Here is a 21277-nt window from a genome sequence, read left to right on the forward strand (position 1 = left end):
TTATTCCTGTCCAGGGTTTTTAAAGATGAATCTTTATGCCTTTTCCATAATATTCTAACTAAATAATAGAAATGGAGTACAAATGGCTCAGTCCCACAGGAGAAAGGGAATAAAGGAGGAGACTCCAACAGCTGGAGATTGCAGTACAAATTCTGAAGATGGACAGTAGAGAGGCCAACTAAAACAGCAGCCTATTCCAGGAAAAACAGAGTAACAGGTGCTGAAAGGAAAGGGACGAGGAAAGAGCCAACTCTTCTTAAAAAGTAAAATAAAATCCCAGAAGCTCTTGGAACTAGGAAATGCCAAGTATAAAAGACATCACATGGAACAGAATTGCCCCTACCCTATCTCCTACCAAATGCCCAACCCTGCTCCCCACACCATACCACACCTTGAACACTAACCCTCAGTAAAGCTTCTGCCATGGAAATTTGAAGCTTATTCTCTGGAGAAATTAAACGAGAGAGGCCCAGAACTTAAAGGCACAGAAAAGGGGTTATCCCTAAGATAGGTAATTCAAATGTTAGTTTCTGAGTGGTTCTAGAGAACAGAACCCCACATACATTTTGGGGAACTATTAGCTAAGGAACCCATTTGTTGCCCAATCATCCTAAAATAATTTTGCCATCAAGTTCCATCTATACACACAGAATTTATAATCAGCTTTTTAATGTCCTACTCTTACCAACCAAATAAATCCCTTCTAATCTAACTTCCGCTACGAAGATAATTAAATCCATTTTACTATTACCCTATTAAAAAACCATAGCCACTCAGTTACAAATATCATAATATATATCTGGGAGCAACTTCTTCTAATTCTCCTGTGTAACTGCTATACTTCCAAATCTTAGTTTCCTCCATGGATTAAGGTAAGAAATATAGAATGAGGTGGATCTTAGACTATTCCCAAGTAAGAAATTATCTCACAAGCCAGACCTGAATACAAAAGTTGAGGCAAATTAGCATAATAAAAATTTCAATACAGAATCTTACCTGTTTATCTTTCCTTTCTATAACATCTTGCTTTTGTTTGCATTTTTGAGATGCCTCCTTAATATCTATGGCCTGTAAGATCAAACCAGAAGGGGGAAAATTAGTTAAAAACTTAAGCAACCCAATTATGTAGTCCTGCTGGTCCAAATACTAAGTTGTATATAAGTTCACCCACAATGCTTTTCCATCTCTTTCAAAGCAAATTCATTATCATCACCAAAAATACCAACTTACTTGCAAATCTATAAAAGATTATAAATTTTAAACAGAGCTGCAGCAATCAATATGCATATGCATGTTTCTCTCTTCACATCTATTTTCTCATATGTTATTTCATATGCTCCTAAAAACAGTCCCATAACGTAGCAAGGTCCACAGTTTAAACCATTCTCAAAGTAATCTGACTCCAAAATCTCCCTAAATGTTAAAAACTATGACCATAAAAAATTTTAAGTTATATTTCCAATAGGGAATATTCCATATGCCATTATATATTTATTCTAAGAAACATCAAGTTTTCTCTAATAAATTCACAAAAGAGTTTGTTTCCAAGAGTACTACTCTGAATCCTCCTGTAATTAAAACAATCACATTTCATTCTTCTCTTTATGTATCCTGGAATTTCTATACAGTATCAATCCTCCAACAATGATGATTAAGGCCTTGAAAGTGGCGGGGTGGCAGAACTCTTCTCAAGGACCAGGGAACTGAGCTATGAGTGAATATACACAGTACTTTCAGAGACCTGCAAAGTTAGTATTGGCTAAAGTAAAATATAGGAAATCCAAAACTGAGCCAGAGAAGTACCTTCTCTTTGATCCGAGCCTCCAAATTATGACGCTGCCTTTCAGTTTCTTCAATTCTACGTGTCACAGGAATCTGCCCCTCTTTAAGTTTTCTGACCTCTTCCTTCACTCGGTCACGAGCTAGTTTCACTTCTCTATATTCCTGACGAACATTTTCATATTCCTTGCAATTAATTAAAAAAACAGAAGTTAATACACTACTAGAATAAATGAACACATATACCAACACCAAGGCACAGGCAGCAACCAATCTATGAAAGTCTGTTCTGGTATCTTGTCAGCAGGCCTGTCATCTCCATTACCAAGCTGGACTGACTTCTCTCTCTTCCTGTTTCTAAAACTTATACATGAACAGCTATTAAAATGAGATTCTCTTCTACTCTCTCAAAAAAGAAGAGATGCAAGAATGTACAAAGAAGAAAAAGAAACTTATTAAAAATAAAAGTGAAAAAGAACAAAAGGAAAATGGGTCAAAAGGAAAACAAGCATGCAGTGAAAATACTTGTCATGTCAAAGGAATTAATATTTGCTGAACAAGTAAGTGAAGTGCTGAGAAAGCATATAATTAAGAATGAATGGGATCAAGAATGGTAAGAAAAGACCAGTAGTACATATTAAAGTAAAGCAAATAAAGAAAAAAAATGAAAAAAGATCAAAAACAATTTTAGAAAAGGGTAAGCAAAAGACTTCCAAGGACAAAGTATATGCAGGAGTAATAATGGACACAGGAAAATGTGATCAAAACAAGGTGAAGAAAGGAAAAAGTTTAATAATAATGAAATCATGGGACAGTTAGAGTGAAACAGGGACCAAGAGGAAGAAGGCCATAGTATAGCTGTATGTTTTCCAACCTGGTAACAATTATTTCCATCCTAACTTTGGAACAGACAAAAAACTTTCTTATTTGGTTTTGCCCATTTTAAAGAAATCCATTGAGGGAATTGGCCGTTTAGCCCAAAGTATGGTCTTAAATAATAAAATACACCTTACATAGTGATTAAAAAGGGAACAGTGGCCTCGGTAAATAAATAAAGCATGTGAGTAAAAGATTAGTTTCTTTCAGATACATCTGAAGTTAATATTAATGGCACATTTCAAGTAAATTCTGTAACATGAGGACACTCAAAAATTTAACTTTTACATGTGTAAACATTTCTAGATCATTAATATTTTATAAAGCAAAACTATCTCTTGAGGATTTAAATATGGAAGAATTAAAGAGCAGACTAAACCAACTATTATGTTTTACAATAATAGTTACACAGCATAAAGCTATATAGTAACACAACGAGAAAATTATGACACACAGCAAAAATGAATGAAAGTAATTTGAATACCTAGTAATTAGTGCCTTCTTTATAATTTTGCAGATACTTAAAAAGATCAGCATTTTTCCTCTAATAATTAATAATTAAGACTTACCACCCATGGCCTCTTTGCTTCAAGCATCTCAATCAAATCTAAATGTCGCTTGCGTTCATAGAACCTCTCCACATCTTGTTTATATCTTTCATTCCTTTGAATCATTTTCTCTAGATACTCAGTTTTCTCTTTGCATGAGGTCTAAAATAAATATTTAACAATTAGTTTAACTGAAAAGACAACAGGTCAAAGCATTTAACAATCTAGCAAAATTTCACTATAAAGGATTTTACAGGAGTACTTAAAGAACTTAAAAACTAATGTGCACAACTGAATTCTGGTCTTGCCTCTACAATGTACTAGTCAAGTGACTGTGAGGAAGCCCTGCCATATCTCTGAGCCTGAACTCTTCTTGCCTAAAGAGAGAGATACCTGTCCCATTCACCTGGAGTGTAGGAGCAATTCACTCACTATGATGAAAGCTCAGTAAAAACTGCAATGTAATATACAAATGAAAAGTAACATTACAATTAGTATGTTATAAACACCATGCCTTAAGAACTTAGAAATAAAATGAAGGAAAGCTAAAATTCAGCCTTTATGTTGCAAATTAACAAATGCAAAAATGTAGTCAGAACCTTGCAGAATATATGCTTGTTTTTCTGAGGAATATAAGGTTCAGTGAGTGATTAGATGGGAGTACAGTAGTCGGTCCCCCTTATCCACAGGGGATATGGCCCCAGACTGCCAGTGGGTTCCTGAAATCACAGATAGTACCAAACCCTAGAACATACTAGTTTTTTCTATATATACACATATCTATGATAAAGCTTTATTTATAAATTAGGCACAGTAAGAGACTAACAATAATGAATAGAATTTTTAAAATATACTGTACTAAAAAGTTACGTGAATGCATGTGAACGAGGTCTCTCTCAAAATAGTTTACTTTACTGTAGTCACCTTCTTTTGATGATGTAAGGTAAGATGCCTACATGTTGAGATTACTAAGATGAATGACGTAGGCACTGTGACACAGCATGTCAGGAGGAGGATCACCTGCTTCTGGATCATGGCTGACTGCAGGTAACTGAAACCATGATTAACAAACCTCAAAAAGGGAAACCACGGGTACAGAATGCTACTGTATGACTGGTGCAGGTAAGGGTAAAAAGACCGAGGGAGTATCTGAAGTAGGATAAACTAATTACAACTTCTTTAATCATTCACTCTAAGCATAATAAGAAAAATAATACCAAATGCATATTACCAAGTACAGAGAGTTACAGTTTAAAAGAAAGCATGTATTTACAATATTTCCTATTACAAAAATTTACTGAATCCATTCTAGTTTCTGGGACATGGAAAATGATTAAATAAAACGTTTCAAATGATATGCTATAAAAGGACATTTAATATGTTTATTGAAGGAGAAAATGAAAATACAACAAACTCTTATGAAGTCTACCTTCATATAACTGAAAAAATACAAGAAATGGCTCAACAGAGGTGCTATATTAAAAGCCATATGGTACATGCTACTTACTCAAAGACTTGTACAGTGCCTGACACATGGCAGGGGTTTAATAAATACTGAATGAATAAAAGAATAATACTAAAACTTCCTGAGAGAAAAAAAATTAATACTATTATTTGTTCCTTCAAAAGTCAATAGATAACATGTATTTGATGAAATGTTTGTCAAACTTGTCAAGTTTTACATTATCAAATCCATTTTCGTTTTCTGTCACCTAATTAACGTCAGCAGAACAATCTTAGGTGAAAAAAATCACAAATATATGAATTCACTCAATGAATCAGAACTACTATTCTGACACATTTTGAGACAAGATATTATTAACAAGGGACAATAAAAATGAGTTGTCTATTTATAAATACCTCTAGTTGTTTTTCTTTCTCCCTGAAGTTTTTGAGTTCACAATGGTATGTGTGCATTTCTGGAGGACCAATTGACTTCTCAGTAGCTTCAAGGAGTTCAATTTTACTGAGTTTAGCAAATTCTCCAACTTTATCCTAGAGCATAAAACTTAAATATCAGGAGCTATATCACTTATAAATATCTTCACAAATTGCACTCAATGATCACACCTGTCAAGATGAAACTCAAACCATTTTTAGAGGTGTTATCATAAATCTTGTCCTTTCATATATTATTATTTAAAATAAGAAAGTCTTAGAGTATCAACTGTCATCTTTCTGAGAACCTTTAAAAAATTTCTATGTCAATATTTCCAGGATGAAGTGTTTATATACATATAATAAGCACCCCCGGGACGGAAAGGAGAAATAGTCCCCTAGATAGAAATGTCATTATCTACCTACCACACATCAGTTAGAAGTTAAAAGAATTTTAAATGTCTACTTCTGGTGATAGTCTGTCATTAGCTGATAAATGTTTTCAAGTTTAAAATTTTTATTTAATTTAGACAAAGGTAATCAAATCATTGTTTCTTCAGGAAAAAAATGAACTATAATTCAGTCACTAGACAACATTCAAAGACAAATTTAAAAGGTATCTGACTAACATCTAATGAGCATTTTCAGGATATCTTTACTAAACAAGTTTAAAATCTCAAGGTTTTAGAAGTCAAAACTATTGATCTAAGAGTTTTAATATTTCACATATTTTATACAAAAACACTGATTTAAGAAATTATATAAAAAATTTTAAGAGCCTACAAGTGGAAGCACATAGCTATCCAAGCTACTCTATTTAAAAATAATACAACTTTATTTCCTTTACAATACTTACTCTTTATTAATTGAAATTTTCCTAATTAATACACATTAAAAATATTTTACAGTAAGAGATGAAATGCTACCTTTTACAAAGAACTGTTAACAGGTAAGTATTAAGAGGACTGTGCTTAGTTTAAATAGTAACCATTACAATATCCTTTGAAGGTGTTTACATTTCTTATATGGCATAAAGAGGAAACATTATATACAAAACATTTCAACTTTACATTTATCTTCTCCTACCTGAGGTAGAAACTGGCAAAGATTACCCACTTGAATATTTAAGGCTGCAACTTGCTCTTCTACTATTTTCTGGGTTGTAGATTTTTTGTTGATGAACCAAAAGGACTGATTTTTTGCCACATCAATTTCACGGGTGATTATAAGATTTCCAGAGGTCCTGAACCTAGTTTAAAAATAATTTAGAAATCTTTATATTCAAGATACATACATTGTTTTAGGTGTAAAAAGATTGGCAATAATACATAACTGACCACAGGTAAATTATTATTCAACATCAGAATTATTTAAACTATTAAAATAAAATTAAAACAAATATCAATATTAATTCCCAAACACTGACAGAGATTCACACATCTGGAGTTATTTATCCTTTAATCATTATACTATTTTCCAATCAGATGCTCTGACTACCATTCAAAATGAGTTGGGGTATCAAACCATATAAAAATTAAACCTAGAGACTTCCTCTACTTTAAAATGTATAAATGAAAACCAGCTCTTGCATATGTATTTTCAGATACCAGAACTAGCCTGCCTATACAGATAGCCCACGGCTTTCTTATCTTGTCTGGATGAGAAAGCCATGATATGAGAGCTTAAGAGTACTGTGAATTCACTGTGAACTATATATATCACATGGTCTTACAGGAACATTAAGCAATAGAGAATCTGAAAGAAGGGTATATACTTATTTTTTGCTTTTAGAAGTACTAATTGCTCCATACTTCCCATCTATTCATCCATCTTCTTCAGTGGGAATCAGTAGCATGTGACAGAAAGATAAATTATTGGTATCCAATGGCTAAATGACAGCAGTTTGAAATGTTGTATATATAGATTACACGGTAATCAGAACACTACAAACATTAACATTTCAGGAATAAAAAAAAAAGTAGTTTTAAACTTTCATTTCCAGCAGAATGACTAATAAAGTATTATTTTTGATCCTCTTGCTATAAATAACTGAAAATAGATAAAATAATATCTTCATAAATCCATTTATGAGTAGACATGAAAATAATTCTGGCCAAAATTTTGTGCAGGTGGGAATCCAGAAGTAGAAAAATGAAATTGGCTTTCACCCTGACAGCATTTGCCAACCAGATAACTTTGTGCATTCATTTTCATAACCTCCTGGGAGAAAGCTGCAACAAAGCCCAAAGCTACCAAAAGGTGGAGTTTCTAACAGAAATCATCCACAAAAGGCCATGCTCTCAGTGTAAGTGTAAAACAGAAATACTCCATCATTACCACTACCCCTAGGTACAGCAAAGTAAAGTGCCTGTCTCCAACTATGGTTTGAACTGCAACAAACAAACAATCTTCCCTGAGAGTTACTAACCAGTACAAATCAGTCTCAAACAGATTTGTACCGTAAAGTTAGTTCCTGGCAAAATGCAGATTAAAACCACAATGAGATATCACCTCATTCCAGTTAGGATGGCCAACATCCAAAAGACAAGAAACAACAAATGCTGGCAAGGATGCAGAGAAAGGGAAACCCTCCTACACTGTTGGTAGGAATGTAAATTAGTTCAACAATTGTGGGAAGCAATATAGAGGTCCCTCAAAAAAATAAAAATAGATACACCATTTGACCCAGGAATTCCACTCCTAGGAATTTACCCAAAGAAAACAAGATTCCTGACTCAAAAAGACATATGTACCCCTATGTTTATCACAGCACTATTTACAATAGCCAAGATATGGAAGCAACCTAAGTGTCCTTCAGTAGATGAATGGATAGAGAAGATGTAGTACATATACACAACGGAATATTAGTCAGCCATAAGAAGAAAAAAAATCCTATGATTTGCAACAACATGGATGGAGCTAGATGATATTATGCTCAGTGAAATAAGCCAGGCGGAGAAAGACAAGGATCAAATGATTTCACTCATTTGTGGAATACAACAACAAAGGAAAACTGAAGGGACAAAACAGCAGCAGACTTGCAGACTCACAGACTCCAAAAAGGGACTAGGGGCTGGTTACCAAAGGGAAGCGGCTCAGGAGGGTGGGTGGGGAGGGAGGGAGAAGGGGATTAAGGGGCATTACAATTAGCACTCACAATATAAGATCATGGGGAAGGCAGTACAGCGCAGAGAAGATAAATAATGACTCTATAGCATCTTATTAAGCTGATGAACAGTGATTACAATGGGGGGGGGCTTGATAATATGAGTGAATGTTGAAACCACAATGTTGCTCATGTGAAACCTTCATAAGATTGTATATCAGTAATACCTTAATTAAAAAAAAAAAGTTCCTGGCATACCTAAGGAGGTTCAAAAACCCACAAACTGAGAATTCTGTGTATTGTGATCTTTGATTGAAAAGTATCCAATGACATGACAGAAGTTAATGAAAACTCCCTCTGCAAGAATCTACCTTTATCCTAAAAGAAATAATAGGAAATTCAAAGAGAAAAGAGCAGCAAATTTGGAAATACACACATGAAAAGAAAGCATCAAGAACTAGCAGAAAAAACAGAAAAAAGAGCCACACTGGGATTAATGGACAAGTATAAAATAAGTATGGTTATCATATTTTAAGGAATAAAAGATTGAAAATATAAGTAAACAAGCTGATCTGAAAAAGAACCAAAGAGAAATGGATCTAGAACACAAAAACATAAAAAGATGAGTATGAACACTTTTAAAAAATATGGATGACTGAGTAAGAAAGCTTAACATTTGTCTAAAAAGAGTTCTAGAAGGGAGAGAGAATGGTTCACTGGCAATATATGAAGACACAACATAAGAATTTTCCGTATCATAGTTTAAGCACCTCATTCAATCTCAAGCAACACCTAAATAATAAATAAATCACACCTAAACATATGATGTAAAACTTTAAAACAAGAGATATGATTTTAAAAGCCTCAAGAAAAAGAAAATTACTATCAAGAAACTTAGATTGGCTCCATACCAGAAAACATAATTATACTTTGCATGTGCTGAAAAAAAGACTTCTCAAAGTAGAATTTTATATCCAGCAAATACATCCTTCAGGATTTAAAGCAAAATAACATCATCTTTAGACAAAAACTGTTCCACTTGAATACCCTCATGAAAAGAAACTAAAGGATGTCCTCTTGCAGAAAGAACGCAATCCCAGAGGAAAGAACAAAGGAAAGAATGTAAAGCACGATAAACAGAAGATTCTGTGGGGTAATTCTAGACAAACTGACAGTCTAATAATAGTTATTATGTCTTGAAGAGTCTAATAAACAACATAGATTATAATAGCATATAAATTCAGAGAAGTTATTGAAATAAAAGTACTCTAATACCTTTGGAAGACAAAGATTTAATTAACTCTAGACTAATTACAAGTGTTTGTTAAAAATTTTAACAACCACTAACACAATAGAATAATTTCTAAAACAATTAAGAAAAATTAAACAAAAATCCAACCAAGCCAAGACAGAAAACAAATACTGCAAAATGGGACAAATAAAAATCACAGAGTAAGGCTGTAAAAATTAAGTCCAAACATATAAATAACAAATGTAAATGGACCATATGTCCTATTTAAAAGACTATATAAAAAACACCCAGCTATATATACTACTTTAAATGATATAAAAGAAAACACCTGAAGTAAATGAGTGAAAAAAGAAAACCAGAAAAATACTTAAAAAGCACTTTCCTTAGCAATTAAGGAATCAATGTAACATTTGAAATCATCAAAAATACAGAAGGTTTAACAATATAATAAACTTAACCAATGGACAAATACAGAACACTACACATAATAAAAGTAGAATACTCATTCTTTCAACCAAACAAACAATTACAAATGCTCACTACAGAAAGCTTCAACAAATTTCAAAAGATTGGTAACATAAAGACCATATATGTATTTACTACACTATCATAAAATAGAAATCAATACTAAAACAGAAAAAAATCACATCAGAATTTGAAACTTCTATGAATTCATAAAGAAAATAAAGAAAATACTCAAACATGAAAAACAGGAAAATGCCACATTCCAAAATTTGGGAGAAGCAGTTAAAGCAACACTGAGAAGGAAATTTTTAACCTTAACAGTTTACATTAGGGAAAATATAAGACTGAAAATCAGTACAATAAATATCCATTTCAAGAAATTAGAAGAGGAACAAAGGAAACCAAAAGAATAAAGGTAAGAGTGGAAAATAGTGAAATAGAAAACAATTATATAAAAGAGAATATCAATGCAGAATTTAATTCAATGAAAAAGACTAATAAAACAAACAAATCAATTTTTTCAAATCAAGGACAAAAAGCCAAAGAGGGGAAATACCACAGAAGACACTTAGATAATTTATATGATACAACATAATATAATACAAATATAGCAAAGTTAACCTAAGAAGATACTATTTAGGCTAGAAAAATAAGAACTATGAAAAATGGAAAAAGTTTTAGCTAAGTATAAATTAACACAATTCAAGAAAAGATTGAAAAACTGAAGTCTATTATATTACCACTAAATAAATTAAAGCAATAGTTTAAAAATTATAAAGCAAAAATTCTAGCTCTGTCTCTCTCACTCTGCTGCTCTCTCTCTCTGTCTGTCTCTCTGCTGCTCTCTGTCTCTGTGTCTCTACTGCCCTCTCTCTGTCTCTGTCTCTGTCTCTCTCTCTCTCCCCACCCCCATCTGGGGCAGCCACTCTCTCTTTCAGATAATAAAGTCTCTTGCGTGGGCCCGTGTCTCCTGAGTCATTCTGGGGGTTGATGAAAGTGGAAGATGTGGCGCTGGCCCTCACTTCTGGATGGAAACAGCTGGACTCATCTCAGGTGAACTTCTGCAGAGATGAAAGGCAGGACCTCCATGGCAGCCTGATCTCCCTGGGTGGTGAAATACAGACCGAGATCAGGGAGTTACATCCAGGTGAGGAACATCCAGTACGAGAGTCTGGGGAAATACCGTGCCACTTGGGTGAAGACATTGCCCAGATTCCTACACATGCAGAAGCTGGTGAACAGGAGGGTGGGTTACAAAGCGGAAAAATGACACTGGGAGGAGACGGCACATTTGCCATGAATGTGGAAAGAGTTTTGCTCAGAGTTCAGGCCTGAGTAAGCACCAGCGAATCCACACCGGGGAGAAACCCTATGAATGTGAGGAATGTGGCAAAGCCTTCATTGGGAGCTCTGCCCTCGTCATTCATCAGAGAGTCCACACAGGTGAGAAACCATATGAGTGTGAAGAATGTGGGAAGGCCTTCATTCACAGCTCAGACCTGATCAAACACCAGAGGACTCACACTGGGGAGAAGCTGTACGAGTGTGAAGACTGTGGGAAGACCTTTAGACAGAGCTGCAGCCTCCTTGAACATCATAAAATTCACACTGGGGAGAAGCCATACCACTGTAACATGTGTGGGAAAGCTTTTAGGCAGAGTTCACACCTCCTGAGACATCAGAGGATCCATGGTGATAAAAATGTTCAGAATCTTGAACCTGGAGAGACCTGGGAGAGTCAGGGTAGGATGGAAGGCCAGTGGGAAAATGTTGAGGCTCCCTTATAAATGCAATGAGTGTGAGAGAAGCTTCACTCAGAATACAGGCCTTATAGAACATTAAAAAATCCACACTGGTGAGAAACCCTTCCAATGTGATGCATGTGGAAAAGGCTTCACCCGAACTTCATACCTTGTTCAACATCAGAAAAACCATGTTGGGGAAAAAATTCTGTCACAGTGACCCAAGTCGGACATGCCAGAGTTGCTGCTCATTCCTCACTGAACTGAAGCCACCCTGAAGTCCATCCTGACTGCTTAAACTGTGGGCTGGGGCTTCATTTACAACTACTAGTCATCAGGAGTTTGTTAGAAGATACAGAGTCTGAGATGAATTATCTTCTGCATTCTAGAAGGTGATGGGCAGAAAACTTGTTTGATAGGAGAACTACATGAGTGCTGTCTGTAAGAGACTGAACCTGAAATGGTTTGTTCTCACCTATTGGATTTAAATGGGTTCCAGACAGGCTCATCACCCTCAGCCAGGACTTGATGACGCCTCCTGGGCAGATGGCTGTGATTTGGGGGCTCCTGCTCTGACCATTAATTTTACCTATGGAAGAATCCTCTATTGTGAAGTCTTGTACTTCCCATTATGCCTTGTACACAGGTGCTAATAAGCATTTATTAAATACACCAGTGAGATGACCTTCATAGCTCTGAGAACCTGATATCATCTGGATTTCTGAGTAGTTTCTCAGTGTTTGTGTCTATTTCTGAGGTACTTGGTTCTGAGTTATCTGGCGCATTTTTGCCAAGCACCTAGAGTTGGCAGTTGGGAGGCTGGGGGAAGGTGGTAGGGTGGTGTTATTGTGATAGAACAAATCTAAATTTCTTAACCAGACTAGGAATTCTAATTAAAGATTTTATCATTAAAAAAAAAATTCTAGACCCAGATGATTTACTAGTAAGTTTAACCAAACATTCAAACAAACATTTAACAGAATGCACATTTAAAAATCCTAAGTGAAACATAGGAAAACCAAATCTAGCAATGCGTCAAAAAAGTTATAACCATACTGTAATTATTCTAAGAAAGAAAAACTGGGTGAATATCAGGAAATTCACTAAATTTATCAATTAAAATAATATGATCAATAGATGCTGATAAAATTTATTTGCTATTCAGAATTAAAAGCATACCAAATCAGAAACAGAAGGGAACATCCCCAACCTAAGTAAACAGTATTTTCCAAAATCCTACAACAGATATCTCATTTCATTCCAGGTACACTACCATTTTCTGTTCCTTAGAAACAACAAGCTTAGTCCCACATTAGATCCTTTGCACAAATTATTCCCTGTGCCTGAAGTACTCCACTCCCAGTTGTTAAGGGTGGCTCCTATTTTTATTATTCAGTTCTCATGATCTTTCCAGAACATTCGATGGGAATAAATAAAAATGCCACTGCTCCCAAACTTTGTCAAGGCCAACAATGAGCTAAATCTAGGTTTTCTGGCCTTGATTTTACTTGACCTATCAGCCCCATCAAACAGACTACTCTTTCCCCCTCAAACCATTCAAAGCATTACTTTCCAGGTACTATATTCTTTTGACTTCACTGGCAAGTTTTCTCAGTTTCCTTTCCTAGTCTTTTCCTTTGTTCAACCCCTAATGCTGCACCGCAACACGGTGTAGTTCTTAAGACTTCTTTCCTTCATCTGGTATCCTCTTGCTTGGTGATTTTGTCATCCTCCCTACTGACAACTTCCCAAATATATTATCTTTGCCCCAGACTTCTCCCTTAACAACAGGTTTAATATATTTAACTGCTCATTCAACATTTCTATCTGAATGTCTACTAGCCATCTCAAACTTTCTTTACTCCATGTTTTATTGACTCTGAAAAGCATTTTTGTTTTTTCATATCATAACATTTCTGACATTGGGATGAATATTTCAAACTACCTGTGTCATAATTTAATTGGAGGTGCCATTTTATAAGCGGAGGTATCTTAATTCAATGAAACATGATCTAATCCAAAATGAATTTCTGATCTTACTACAAAACCTCCTTTCATGAGTTTATCTCAGTTATCAGAAACTGCACTCTTAATCAGACACCTGTGGTCAGCCCTCCTTGATGCCTCACTTCCCTGCTCAAATCTTGGTGGTGTCACATCTTCAAAATAAATGGAGAGGCGGAGCCAAGATGGCGGCGTGAGTAGAGCAGCGGAAATATCCTTCCAAAACCACATATATTTTTGAAAATACAACAAATACAACTCTTCCTAAAAGAGAGATCAGAAGACACAGGACAACAGCCAGACCACATCCACACCCGTGAGAAACCAGCGTCTTGCGAAGAGGGTAAGATACAAGCCCCGGCCTCGTGGGACCCAAGTGCCCTTCACCCCAGCTCCCAGTGGAAGGAGAGGAGTCGGAACGGGAGGGAGAGGGAGCCCAGGACTGCTAAATAGCCAGCCCCAGCAATCCGCACTGGAGTGCAGAGACAGTGCATGCGTGAGGTGCTGGAAACTAGGGAAACAGGACAGTAAGAACTGTGAGCGGGTCCCCGCAGCCGGCACCCTGGGGACAAAGAAAAGCGAGTGCGTTTTCAAAGTCTTAAAGGGACAGGGACCCCACAGCTGGACGGAAGGGTCCTGGGACACTTAACCTAGCATATGGGAATCCCAGGCAACTTGGGGCACCCTCACCCCCTGTGCAGCAGGGCGGCTCGGAGGTCCCTCACGAAGATAAATGGCCTCCCGGCCATTTCCCCTCCGATACGGCTCCGCCATATCGGAGCAGCAGCCTGAGGCAGGCCACACCCACAGCAACTGTGGAGCTAAACTCCATAGCGGCGGGGCAAGAATCAGAGGCCCAGTCTGCGTGCAGCTGCCCAGCACAAGCCGCTAGAGGTCGCTATTCTCCAAGGAGAGGAGGGCCACAAACCAACAAGAAGGGACGTTCTCCCAGCCGTCACTTGTTCCAGCTCTGCAATCTATCTCTATCGCCATAAAAAGGCAGAATCTGAGACAGACAAAAATCACAGAGACAACACCTGAGAAGGAGATAGACCTAACCAGTCTTCCTGAAAAAGAATTCAAAATAAAAATCATAAACATGCTGACGGAAATGCAGAGAAATATACAAGAGCTAAGGGATGACGTCCGGAGGGAGAATACAGAAGTCAAACAATCTCTGGAAGCATTTATAAGCAGAATGGATAAGATGCAAGAGGCCATTGATGGAATAGAAACCAGAGAACAGGAATGCATAGAAGCTGATGCAGAGAGAGATAAAAGGATCTCCAGGAATGAAACATTATTAAGAGAACTGTGTGACCAATCCAAAAGGAACAATATCCACATTCTAGGGGTACCAGAAGAAGAAGAAGAGAGAAAAAGGGATAGAAAGTGTCTTTGAAGAAATAATTGCTGAGAACTTCCCCAAACTGGGGGAGGAAATAGTTGCTCAGACTACGGAAGTACAGAGAACTCCCAACAGAAAGGAACCATAGAGGACAACACTAAGACATAATAATTAAAATGGCAAAGATCAAGGACAAGGACAGGGTATTAAAGGCAGCCAGAGAGAAAAAAAAAGGTCACCTACAAAGGAAAACCCATCAGGCTATCATCAGATTTCTCAACAGAAATCTTACAGGCCAGAAGAGAATGGAATGATATATTTAATGCAATGAAACAGAAGGGCCTTGAACCAAGGATACTGTGTCCAGCACGATTATCATTTAAATATAAAGGAGGGATTAAACAATTCCCAGACAAGCAAAAGTTGAGGGAATTTACCTCCCACAAACCACCTCTATAGGGTATTTTAGAGGGACTGCTCTAGATGGGAGCACTCCTAAAAAGAGCACAGAACAAAACACCCAACATATGAAGAATGGAGGAGGAGGAATAAAAAGGGAGAGAAATAATCATCAGGCTGCGTTTATAACAGCTCAATAAGTGAGTTAAGTTAGTAAGGTAGTAAACAAGCTAACCTTGAACCTCTGGTAACCACGAATCTAAAGCCTGCAATGGCAATAAGTACATACCTTTCAATAATCACCCTAAATGTAAATGGACTGAATACACCAATCAAAAGACACAGAGTAATAGAATGGATAAAAAAGCAAGACCCATCTATATGGTGCTTACAAGAGACTCACCTCAAAACCAAAGACATGCACAGATTAAAAGTCAAGGGATGGAAAAAGATATTTCATGCAAACAATAGGGAGAAAAAAGCAGGTGTCACAATACTAGTATCAGACAAAATAGACTTCAAAACAAAGAAACTAACAAGAGATAAAGAAGGACACTAGATAATGATAAAGGGCTCAGTCCAACAAGAGGATATAACCATTATAAACATATATACACTCAATACAGGAGCACCAATATATGTGAAACAAACACTAACAGAATTAAAGGAGGAAATAGAATGCAATGCATTCATTTTGGGAGACTTTAACACACCACTCACTCCAAAGGACAGATCCACCAGACAGAAAATAAGTAAGAACACAGAGGCACTGAACAACACACTAGAACAGAAGGACCTAATAGACATCTATAGAACTCTACATCCAAAAGCAACAGGATACACATTCTTCTCAAGTGCACATGGAACATTCTCCAGAATAGACCACATACTAGGCCACAAAAAGAGCCTCAGTAAATTCCAAAAGATTGAAATCCTATCAACCAACTTTTCAGACCACAAAGGTATAAAACTAGAAATAAATTGTACAAAGTAAGCAAAGAGGCCCACAAACACATGGAGGCTTAAAAACATGCTCCTAAATAATCAATGGATCCAAATTAAAATGGAGATCCAGCAATATATGGAAACAAACAACAACAACAACACAAAGCCCCAACTTCTGTGGGATACAGCAAAAGCAGTCTTAAGAGCAAAGTATATGGCAATCCAGGCATAGTTAAAGAAGGAAGAACAATCCCAAATGAATGGTCTAATGTCACAATTATCGAAATTGGAAAAAGAAGAACAGATGAGGCCTAAGGTCAGCAGACGGAGGGACATAATAAAGATCAGAGAAGAAATAAATAAAATTGAGAAGAATAAAACAATAGCAAAAATCAATGAAACCAAGAGCTGGTTCTTTGAGAAAATAAACAAAAATAGACAAGCCTCTAGCCAGACTTATTAAGAGAAAAAGAGAGTCAACACACATCAACAGAATCAGAAATGAGAAAGGAAAAATCATGACGGACCCCACAGAAATACAAAGAATTATTAGAGAATACTATGAAAACCTATATGCTAACAAGCTGGAAAACCTAGGAGAAATGGACAGCTTCCTAGAAAAATACAACCTTCCAAGACTGACCCAGAAAGAAACAGAAAATCTAAACAGACGAATTACCAGCAACGAAAATGAAGCGGTAATCAAAAAACTACCCAGAACAAAACCCCCAGGGCCAGATGGATATACTTCGGAATTTTATCAGACATACAGAGAAGACATAATACCCATTCTCCTTAAAGTTTTCCAAAAAATGGAAGAGGAGGGAATACTCCCAAACTCATTCTATGAAGCCAACATCACCCTAATACCAAAACCAGGCAAAGACCCCACCAAAAAAGAAAACTACAGACCAATATCCCTGATGAATGTAGATGCAAAAATACTCAACAAAATATTAGCAAACCGAATTCAAAAATATATCAAAAGGATCATACACCATGACCAAGTGGGATTCTTCCCAGGGATGCAAGGATGGTACAACATTCGAAAATCCATCAACATCATCCACCACATCAACAAAAAGAAGGACAAAAACCACATGATCACCTCCATAGATGCTGAAAAAGAATTTGACAAAATTCAACATCCATTCATAATAAAAACTCTCAACAAAGTGGGCATAAAGGGCAAGTACCTCAACATAATAAAGGCCATATATGATAAACCCACAGCTAACATCATACTGAACAGTGAGAGGCTGAAAGCTTTTCCTCTGAGATCGGGAACAAGACAGGGATGCCCACTCTCCCCACTGTTATTCAATGTGGTACTGGAGGTCCTAGCCATGGCAATCAGACAAAACAAAGAAATACAAGGAATCCAGATTGGTAAAGAAGAAGTCAAACTGTCACTATTTGCAGATGACATGATATTGTACATAAAAAACCCTAAAGACTCCACTCTGAAACTACTAAAGCTAATATCGGAATTCAGCAAAGTTGCAGGATACAAAATTAACACACAGAAATCTGTGGTTTTCCTATACACCAACAATGAACTAATAGAAAGAGATATCAGGAAAACAATTCCATTCACAATAGCATCAAAAAGAATAAAATACCTAGGAATAAACCTAACCAAGAAAGTGAAAGACCTATACCCTGAAAACTATAAGACACTCTTAAGAGAAATTAAAGAGGACAGTAACAAATGGAAACTCATCCCATTCTCCTGGCTACGAAGAATTAATATCATCAAAATGGCCATCCTGCACAAAGCAATATGCAGATTCGATGCAATCACTATCAAATTACCAACAGCATTCTTCAATGAACTGGAACAAATAGTTCAAAAATTCAAATGGAACCATTAAAGACCCCAAATAGCCAAAGCAATCCTGAGAAGGAAGAATAAAGTGGGGGGGGGGGATCTCGCTCCCCAACTTCAAGCTCTACTACAAAGCCACAGTAATCAAGACAATTTGGTATTGGCACAAGAACAGAGCCACAGACCAGTGGAACAGAATAGAGACTCCAAACATATATGGCCAATTAATATATGATAAAGGAGCCATGGACATACAATGGGGAAATGACAGTCTCTTCAACAGATGGTGCTGGCAAAACTGGACAGCTACATGTAAGAGAACGAAACTGGATCACTGTCTAACCCCATACACAAAAGTAAATTCGAAACGGCTCAAAGACCTGAATGTAAGTCATGAAACCATAAAACTCTTAGAAAAAAACATAGGCAAAAAATCTCATGGACATAAACATGGGCGACTTCTTCATGAACATATCTCCCCAGGCAAGAGAAACAAAATAAAAAATTAACAAGTGGGACTATATCAAGCTGAAAAGCTTCTGTACAGCAAAGGACACCATCAATAGAACAAAAAGGTATCCTACAGTATGGGAGAATATATTCATAAATGACAGATCCAATAAAGGGCTGATATCCAAAATATATAAAGAGCTCACACACCTCAACAAACAAAAAGCAAATAATCCAATTTAAAAATGGGCAGAGGAGGTGAAAAGACAGTTCTCTAAAGCAACAGACACATGAAAAGATGTTCCACATCACTTGTCATCAGAGAAATGCAATTTAAAACCACAATGAGATATCACCTCACACCAGTAAGGATCGCCATCATCGAAAAGACAATCAACAACAAATGTTGGCGAGGTTGTGGAGAAAGGGGAACCCTCCTGCACTGCTGGTGGGAATGTAAATTAGTTCAACCATTGTGGAAAGCAGTATGGAGGTTCCTCAAAACACTCAAAATAGAAATACCATTTGACCCAGGAATTCCACTCCTAGGAATTTATCCTAAGAATGCAGGAACCCAGTTTCAAAAAGACATATGCACCCCTATGCTTATCACTGCACTATTTACAATAGCCAAGATATGGAAGCAACCTAAATGTCCATCAGTAGATGAATGGATAAAGAAGATGTGGTACATATACACAATGGAATATTACTCAGCCATAAGAAAAAAACAGATCCTACCATTTGCAACAACATGGCTGGAGCTAGTGGGTATTATTCTCAGTGAAATAAGCCAGGCAGAGAAAGACAAGTACCAAATGATTTCACTCATAAGTGGAGTATAAGAACAAAGGAAAACTGAAGGAACAAAAACAGCAGCAGAATCACAGAACCCAAGAATGGACTAATAGTTACCAAAGGGAAAGGGACTGGGAAGGATGGGTGGGAAGGGAGGGACAAGGGCAGGGAAAAAGAAAGGGGGCATTACAATTAGCATGTATAGTGTGTGGGGGGCACGGGGAGGGCTGCACAACACAGAGAAGACAAGTAGTGATTTTACAGCATCTTACTACGCTGATGAACAGTGACTGTGAAGGGGTATGTGGGGGGTACTTCGTGAAGGGGGGAGCCTAGTAAACATAATGTTCGTCATGTAACTGTAGATTAATGATACCAAAAAAATAAAATAAAATAAAGAAATAAATGGAAAGCCCTCACACTGACCAGGAAGACCTATGAGCTGACTCCCTGATATTTTAAGAAATTATCTTTTATTATTCTCTTATTCATTATGATCCAGTCACCTTGGGTACCACCTTCAGAGACTTAGCATCTGCAGATTTCTCAACCCAAAATGCTGTTTTCCCTAAATATCTCTATACTCATCCCCTTATCTCCTTCAAGTCCTTCCTCAAATACTGTATGCTCAGCGAGAACTTTCCTTATCACTCATTTCATTCTGTAAATTCAACTCTAGCAGTCCCTATCTTCCTTTCCTACTTTATTTTCCTTTATAGCACTTATCACCAGCTAATGTATATTTTACCTATTTATTTACCTGCCTTCCTCATGGCCCTAACCGTAAGTCCCAGAATATTTGTGTCACCCAATGTATAGGTACTTGAAAAATTATTACATGACTGCATGCCAGAGTATTCATTCTACCATTCCACTCAATGAGTATGTGATCATTTAATGTATTTGTTCAATAGCAGTAACAATTTCAGTAACTAATGATGAGCCACTGTGAGTCTGGTATTCTCAAGGCCATGCAGACCCAGGCGGAACAAGTAACTACAATGCAATCATGTCAAGTTTGGGGAAAGGGAAACCTTCCCTTGTGGCAGACTTGGTAACAAAATTGGTTAATGGTCACTGGTTAGATTATTACAGCTAGTACCTACTACACAGTAAGAAGTTTACCTCTTTAGATAACTACTAAAACAACTGGGCCTTGGGGATTCTATCCACCCTACAGACATTCAGTGGGAGTAAATAAAAGCACCACCTTTGTAGTGATTCAAAGTAGAAAGGAGTGCTTAAGACCTGTAGCCATCCACAATGGACTTGTAAAATTTAAACACTACTACTCCCTCTGTATTTTATAAATATACCTGGCTCAGGATATTTGCTTCAGTTTCAATATCAATGGCATCAAGGCTATGTATGAATCTTCAGCAATTTTTTTTTTTTTAATTGGTGTAACTTACATACCATGTAATCCCATTTTAAACTACATTTCAGTGCTTTTTAATTATAGTAAAATACACATAAATTTACCAGTTTAACCATTTTTAAGCATACAGTTGAAGGATATGTGTGTCAAGAATGGTTTTTAATATATTCACAACCACCACCACCATCTAATTCCAGAATATTTTCATCACCCCAAAAAAGGAACCTCTGCCTCTTCAGCAGTCACTCCCCATTCTCTCTTCCCCTCGTACTTCAGCAACCATCAATCTGTTTTCTGCCTCTATGGATTTGCCTATTCTGGACATTTCACATGAATGGAAACACAAAATATGCAGACCTTTGTGTCTGGCTTCTTTCACTTAGCATAATATTTTCTGGGTTCATCTGTGATGTAGGATCTATCAGTATTTCATTCCTTTTTATGGCTGAATAATAAGTCATTTCATAGATAGATCACATTT

At 36.6% G+C, this 21277-nt stretch overlaps 1 protein-coding gene across 5 annotated transcripts in view; it reads right to left on the minus strand.

Annotated features, from left to right (window-relative positions):
* The window catches only part of SMC5 (structural maintenance of chromosomes 5), a 112596-nt gene that overhangs the window by 59158 nt on the left and 32161 nt on the right, over positions 1-21277 (minus strand). For all 5 annotated transcript variants that reach the window (XM_057498584.1, XM_036893432.2, XM_036893431.2 and 2 more), the window contains exons 4-8: positions 6168-6330; positions 5064-5198; positions 3225-3365; positions 1804-1965; positions 997-1068 (exon numbers count right to left, since the gene is read on the minus strand). In XM_057498584.1, the coding sequence (XP_057354567.1) occupies positions 997-1068; positions 1804-1965; positions 3225-3365; positions 5064-5198; positions 6168-6330 (673 nt within the window). The remainder of the gene's footprint in view (positions 1-996; positions 1069-1803; positions 1966-3224; positions 3366-5063; positions 5199-6167; positions 6331-21277) is intronic.

The sequence above is a fragment of the Manis pentadactyla genome, chromosome 3, assembly GCF_030020395.1.
Source record: "Manis pentadactyla isolate mManPen7 chromosome 3, mManPen7.hap1, whole genome shotgun sequence".
NCBI classification, from domain to species: domain Eukaryota; kingdom Metazoa; phylum Chordata; class Mammalia; order Pholidota; family Manidae; genus Manis; species Manis pentadactyla.